This window comes from Agelaius tricolor, unplaced genomic scaffold (assembly GCF_023055355.1).
Source record: "Agelaius tricolor isolate 1412-34295 unplaced genomic scaffold, bAgeTri1.0.p SCAF_3, whole genome shotgun sequence".
In the NCBI taxonomy this organism is placed as follows: domain Eukaryota; kingdom Metazoa; phylum Chordata; class Aves; order Passeriformes; family Icteridae; genus Agelaius; species Agelaius tricolor.
Window position 1 is genome coordinate 44,535,023 of NW_027269263.1, and position 7,500 is coordinate 44,542,522.

At 37.2% G+C, this 7,500-nt stretch overlaps 1 protein-coding gene across 10 annotated transcripts in view; it reads left to right on the forward strand.

Moving 5' to 3' along the window:
• FOXP2 (forkhead box P2) overlaps nt 1-7,500 on the forward strand; it is a 406,074-nt gene that overhangs the window by 358,742 nt on the left and 39,832 nt on the right. For all 10 annotated transcript variants that reach the window (XM_071423678.1, XM_071423677.1, XM_071423679.1 and 7 more), the window contains 2 exons: nt 3,429-3,516; nt 5,934-6,017. In XM_071423678.1, coding sequence (XP_071279779.1) covers nt 3,429-3,516; nt 5,934-6,017 — 172 coding nt within the window. The remainder of the gene's footprint in view (nt 1-3,428; nt 3,517-5,933; nt 6,018-7,500) is intronic.

A 7,500-nucleotide genomic window follows, 5' to 3' on the forward strand; every position in this document is an offset into this window, starting at 1 on the left:
TAAGAACACGCTCTTTTTTAAATGCTCCCTTCTTTAAAATGTGTGACTGAATTTTAGTGCTCATTAAAGAGGAGCTTATAATAGCTCTGTCTGGAACTGAGCGTAGTGCAGACAGGTTCTGTGTATATCCCTTCACGTAACTCTGCCAGTGCACCTCAACCTGACCTATAGCACTTTGCTATTTTAGTCCTGGGTTGCTTTTGAGAGAGACTGACAAGAGTAACAAGTTTTATAGAGGTTAATTGAGATGGGTAAATGTCCACTAGAATTTTAGTTTAAATTATCTCTCTTCTTTCCTCTAATGGTGCATTATCTTTTGCTTTGCAGATTCCAAATCTCTTTGAAAAAAAAAAAAGGCAAAAACATTTTAAGCCACTTCAATATTTATTCCAGCATGTTTCTAGAATATATCATCCCCTATCTACCTCTTTTAGAGCATGCTGTATTTTTTATATTGTTCTGTTATCAATAATACATTAATTTCAGTCTGCTTTACAATGCTATGTGTAATTCATAATCTGCCTCCTGATTTCCTAATATGTTGCAAATATAATCAGGAGAAAATCCTGTTTCTTTCAACAAATGAATAAGCAGCAAAATAATGGAATAAGCTGCATGTGTGCTGCACCATCTACTTTACACTTTCAAAGCAATAACTCAGCTCTTCAGGATCACTTTCCAGTCCTCCAACATACATTCTCCCCTTAAAAATAAATCTTTTTTTCTCAATTATAAATCAAGTTGACATGGGATTTGTAAAAGCTAGAGACAAGATAAAAGACTAGGAATATTCTGATAAAGTATAAAAATTGAATATCAAAATTTATACATAACTTAAAAGTCATGACAAGAAACAAACAACAACAAAAAAGAACCAACCCTTCCAAAAAAAACCAACCAAACAAAAAAACCCACCCAGCCTACCAAGCAATCAAGCAACCGATCAACCCAAACCAAATTAAAAGCAAGCAAATAAAAACAAAGCAAACAAAAAAGGAACAATAACAAACCCTTTCTAGCTTTGGAAGAAATTCTTTTCAGCCTTCTGAAAGAAAGAATGTATTTCTGTCTTGACAGATTGACACATACTGGACCCTGACAGTGCAGCAACTTAATACAGAGAAAAGTTATTTTAGAGGCTTTTAAAAATGTATTAGACCTAGTTTTTCTTTCACTATATTGCCTGTACTTGCATGATAAATAAAGCAAGCCTACTTCACAGGCGAAAAAGATCAGAAAAAAAAATTTCTTAAAACAAGTTTTGTACTCTTACTGTTTCCATAAGTAGCCTTTCTGCAAAATGCACGGCAAAGTGCACAGTAAAAGTAGGGTGTAAAAAGATGTGTGTATCTCACAAGTTTCTGAAGATTACTGTGTTAACTCTCAAGAAACTTGCAACCTACTCCCAAGTTACTGTGTAATCATATTGAAATTACATTACACTGGACTTTCTTCTCCCACACTGCATACTGCTGTTACATTTAAAGTTCCTCAGGGCATGGACTATGTCTGTATCTATTTTGTAAGGTGTTATGCAAACATGTGGTGCTGTAATAACTAATAACTAATCATGAGTTTGCAGTAGCCTCAAACTTGATCTGGGAGATATTTTATACCTGTACTCTTGCTTACTCTTGTGTTATCCACATGTACCTGTGAGCATGCACAGTTGAGCATATGTGCATGTGGAAGCACAATGTACTGGTGTGCACTGGTGATAGGGGTAATGACGCAGAGGTAAAATCTGTCTTCAGACCTTTTTCTGGCAATTTTGTACCCAATTAACTGAAAATATTAAACCATTACATTAACAGGCCATGCACTATCATGCCTGTGTAATTGAAAGAGTAAAATTCTTCTGAATCAAAATTTCAGAAAACAAGTGAATGGAATGTTCTGAGCAATTAGCTGGTTTTTAAACTGATTGTGCATTTTTGCATCAATGGGAGGATGAAGTCAGTTCCTTTGAAAAGAAATAAATTATAGGTTTTATGACTCACATAAAGGAAATGTGTCCTTGGTGATGCTTGAACTTAGCATAAACTACCTAGCAAGTTAGAGGTATATTCTTAAAGAATTTTATATCAAAAGAATGAACAAAACCTTTCACAATTACTTATGTCTCTTTCTCAGCCATGCCTGTTTCAAGAACAGCAGAACATTTTGCTCACCTGAAAACTATCATAGGGTCCTAAACATATGAAGTCGTGATTTAAAAGACACAGATGTTAGTAGAAATGATATAGTCACTCTATTTTTCCACTATTTCTGATAAATGCATTTTCCCCATAGATTAACAATCAAATGACTGCGCAGTTCTCTGGTTAATTCTGCTAGGAAAGAAAAGAAAAAGGAGAAGATACATTTCCTCCATGGTATAGATAACTTAGTTCTTGTAACTGTGAGACCATCAACTGTGAGAGCAGTCCTTGCAAAGCTTACCCCTCATGCCTACAGTGGAAATAGCCAGTAAATCCACCTTCAAAGGCAGAACTCCTTTGGTCCCATTTCTTCTTTAACCTGGTCCTTATGTTTTCTTCTCCATGGAGCAGAAAGCCCACTATTAAAGTTCCAGAAGGGACTTCTTGATCCTGAAAGAGAGAGAGAGAAGAAAACAGACATATTGTCCTTCAAAAAAAATTATTAATTGATCTTGGTAAATTTTTGCTCAATTGAAATGTTTGGGGGACAACCACTTGGGTCTGGGCTAAACTTCAGTTTCAGGCAGCTGCTCACTGAGGTCCTCTTTCCCTGATGCAGTGTGTTTTTGTTTTGCTAAGCTCACATGTGTAGCCTGAACCTTTCCCAGGAAGTTTGCTGTTAATAAGATGTATAGCTGGTCCTTCCCTTGCCTCTTCATAGACTTTTCTTCATACTGGGAGGGGACAATGACTTCCATTATCCTCAGAGTCTACTTCTAGAAACCACATTGAAGTTTGGCTCTTCCCTTGCAGGTCTATTTTTGGGGAGGGGTAGTGCATGTTCTCTTGTTGCTTAATGATTAAGGAGCAGATAGAGAAATCTTAACAAAGTCTACATTAATTCTCAGTAGTTCAAGCAGCCTAAAAGCAATTCTGTCTTTCAGAGACTCATTTTTAAGGTGATTGTCTTCATCTGCATCAGCAACAGGGAATGGAAATCAGTTCAGTTGTTGTAACAAATATTCATAACTGGTTACATTGGCCCTTAGATGGGATACATGACCTGTGAGATATAAACTGGGTATTCGAAAGTCCTCACTGGGAAATTTTGTAGAACTAAATGAAATAATCAGTTTTGTTATTGTGTATTGTTGCCTGTATGGCATGCTCTGACTAGGTCTTTCTGCACAGCTCCCCTTGGAACTAATGGAAGCCATATGTGCAGGAGAGAAAAATGTACTCAAAGTTATTTTCCTCATATTAACACTGTCTTACTTTCTTGTCTAGGCACCTTAACAATGAACATGCATTGGATGACAGAAGCACTGCTCAGTGTCGGGTGCAAATGCAAGTGGTTCAGCAGTTAGAAATACAGGTTTGTTATATGGATGCATTATCCCATTACTTATTTACTGTTTACCTAAACTAAATTGAAAACACTTGCCTTAGTGACTCTAGCTTAAAGACATATGTTTCTTACATTAAATTTGTTGATATTCATGAATAAGTGAGGGTTTTTTACTTAAAGATTTTTCACATTATAAATTATGCAATAATTATCTAACATGAAGATTGTCTACAGTATTTTGCTTGAACTAAGACTCTAATGCTATTCATCACAAACAAAAAATGCAGTCCCTGGAGCAAAGACTGGATCCAAGCCATCTTCACTTTTTAAAATGCTGGGTCAGAGCCCCTCTTCCTTCTTCCCCTTCTGACCCAGCGCTTGTCCGTGCTGTTCTGTGGGATAAAAGAGTAGCAGAGCATATCTCCACCCAAAATGACTCCCAGTCTGATAAGGGGGCATTTTTTTGCAAGCAAGAAGGTGTAATGTCAGAAGGTCCCTAGGGAGTGCCATGCCTCAGACCGCAGGCCTGCAGTGCCCTGTGCATGCTCTAACCATTAGAGGTCACTGCATGTATGTGAGTGCTCCCTTCTGCTTATGCAGGGAGTGGTGAGTACCCCTGGGGTCTCCCACTGTTGTGACAACACCTACAGGCTGCTGAGGTTGGGCACAAGCCTCAGGGATGACCGTGCAGGACACCTGGACCACGCTGTCTCCTGCTGCCCACACAGCAGTCATGGGTGGGCATGTCTCAGCAGTCCCATGCCCTCTTGGGACTGCTCAGACTAGCTCAAGGGATGCAGCAAGGGACCAAGATTTTTGTCCCTGTTTCTTGCCATATGTAGAGAAAGAAGGATAACCACTCTCACCTTTCTCTCCTTTTCGGAATATTGTCTCACAAGTTCTCTTTCACATAAGAATACTTCTTTCAGCCGAGGCTTTTTTGGATCTTTTTTACTTTAATGCTAGAAATCCAAAACAATGAGAGGAGCATACAATAATGTAATTTGTTGTCATTTCCCTTAAAATGAATTATTTTTAAACCCAGGTAAAGCTGCTGTTTCTTTTATGTTATTTACATGATAGTGTTAACTTCATTTGTAAGTTAGGTTTTTTAGGAATTCATGTAATGGCAAGTACTATGTCACTAAAACATCACACACATAGAATGAAGCTACACATATTTTGAAGAAGAAACCTTTTTCGCACCCCTTGCCTCAAATGTTCTTTAATACAATATGCACTAGATCAAATTAAATACGTGCAGTACTAAAGATAGTTCCCTCCTTTAAAACTACTTGCAAGTTCTCCAGTCCTTTGTCCAGTCTCTGTCTACAGGTGTAAGAGCAAGAACTCTCTGGAAAATGGTAGTATTAAACACCAAGTTTAATTCTTATTGCAAATAATGTTGAAATCATGTTTTAGGTAGCCAGAGCCAAATCACTAGAATAAAATTTTGAACATTTCTTCTTGAAAACTAGTTTGTGAAAAAAATACAATATTTTCTGTTGTAAAATTAATTTTCCTCTTTTATATCCTGCTATTTTTATCAACAAGTTGCAGATTTCAAGCACTTCCTCCTGTTTCATTTTTTACTTTTAATTTGGTTCCTTGTTTGAATCTGAAACGATAATTATTTACATAATATATGATCAGAAAATGGTATCAGTTAGGAAAAAGTAGGTTTAAGTAATATAATGTTTTTTGAAGGCAGCATAAGGGCTCCATAGGAATTGTTTACCATTTACAAAGGCTAGGCTGTAATCTAACAGTTGAAGTGAAGATTTAGCTTGCAGTGTGACCAATTATGCCATTTTTTGCTTTGTCTGACTGCTAGCGAAGTAGGGTCCATCAGTTGTAATGAGACCCAGTGCAGTGTCGATGCCGACTCGATGGCAGAGTTCAGTGTTTCACACTGCCTGGGCTCTGTCACTCTATTGAATTAGATTGATGATGGCAGATTGCAGGGGGCACTAACTGGACCTCAGTGGGAAAGGATGAAGTGTGTAGTCAATCCTGGCAGGCACTGTGCTTTGAGGACCCTTCACCCCTTCACAGCTGTTGGCACTAGTCCATTGCTAACAGTGTCCACAGGACTTTAAAGAGACACTATGGGCCTTCTAATTTATGGTCTTAGTAACTTGTTACTGTCGAGGCAACTGTGACCTCAATTCTCTTATTGACAAAAAGATGAAGTGCTATTTGTTTTCTCTGACCTTTTAACATATGAAAGGCTATAAAAGTTTTTGTTGGTTTTTTTTTTTCCTTCCTTTCTTTCTTTCTATGCCCAAAGTTGCATTTCCTCTTAGATAAGTTTCTACTGACACAGACTTTTATATGCAGGAATCATTACACCAAGACAAGCTCAATGATAAGATATATCACTGCAGTGAAATAGCTGTATCAGTCATTTCTAAAATGCTTCTGATCCCACTCTTTCTTAACAGCTTTCTAAAGAACGCGAACGTCTTCAAGCAATGATGACCCACTTGCACATGCGACCCTCGGAGCCCAAGCCATCTCCAAAACCTGTAAGTGCATATTGCTTTATAAACAGTAAATAGGTCTACGAATGTAGCAGGCTAAGAAAATGAACAATTTAGTGACAGTTGGAAAACAATGAGTGTGATGAAAAATATGGCAATAAAATGAAGGTAAAATGCAATATCTTGTCAAATTGTATGTTTCTTTAAAAGTAATGCTATCTTTTGCAAAATCTATCCAATCTACACCATAGGTGACACTAAACAAAGTACACCTATAAGTGTCCAAATCATTGCCTTGAGACTGAAACTAGAGAGAATATCTTTTTGTGATAGGTTTAGAGATATTAAAGGAAATCCACTTTGAAAGATTTTAAGTTCATTGACAGTAAGAAGTAAATGTAACATGAATCTAGGTACTTAGGAAATTTTGCAAATTACTTACAAGAGACACAAGTAAACAATTTGTTATTCTTAAATGAACAAAAATGTTATTTTATGCAGTGAATTGAAATAGTTGTAAACATGGGGGGTGTTGTGTTCGTTTTTGGCAAGACTGTATTGTTATGCATCCACTGCGATGTTGTTGGGATTGGTACAGGCACTGAAAAGTCACTGTTGCTCCCAGCCACTCCACGGTGCTGCATTGGGAACAAAACAGTTGTGCAGCTGGATCTGCACCCAGATCCAAACTCCATTAAACTCTGCGTGGCTTCATGTAAGCAAAAGTATTCTCTGATGCAGGTGCAGTGCTGTGCTGTCAGGGTGTCAGGCATTGTAGTACTCGTATTGACTGTGCTTAGATACACTGCACTTACACTAGAAGCTGTGTGAAAAGTGAACTGCTCATTTATGTTGTCCACGATGGTAACTTTTGTACATATAATATTAGAAGGCTATACCAGTGCTTGCAGATGAAGTGCTGAGGTATCAATGAAAATCTGTGGCTATGAAAGCCAGGAAAGAAGGAAAACAATCTGTTTTAAAGAGTACACTTGCATATCATGGCCAGCTAATGTTTACGTAGAAGGACAGCACGCACTGTCTCTTGTGTTTTCAGCTCCCCGTACTTCAAAGAAAATCTTTGTTTGAGGGCACACTTTATAACCTGATGATGAATGAAAAAAGTGTTAGCATTTCCTTAACCCCTGCCTTTGTAAGAGAAAATTTAGACGCATTATTTTTGCTTTCATTAGCCTAACTAAATTCAATTTTTTTTTAGATCATCTACTAAGGAAAAACATTTGAAAACTTAAATTCTAGTATATGTGGCAAATATAAGAATAAAGTAATCTGAGTGCTTTTTCCATTTCCATGCACTGTGAAGTTTTTCTGTCATGCAGGCTTCTTGAGCAATTCAGGTTAGGTACCAAATCCTGCTGAACTGCGTGGTAAAAGGTTTTTAGAACACATTTCTACTATTTAATTATTTTAACCCCAGATGATCTGTAGTCTATCAAAATTTTGAGAATATTGTTTCTTTAGAGTTTTAAGTGACTGTCTTATTTCAATAAGATTATTTTTCTCATCC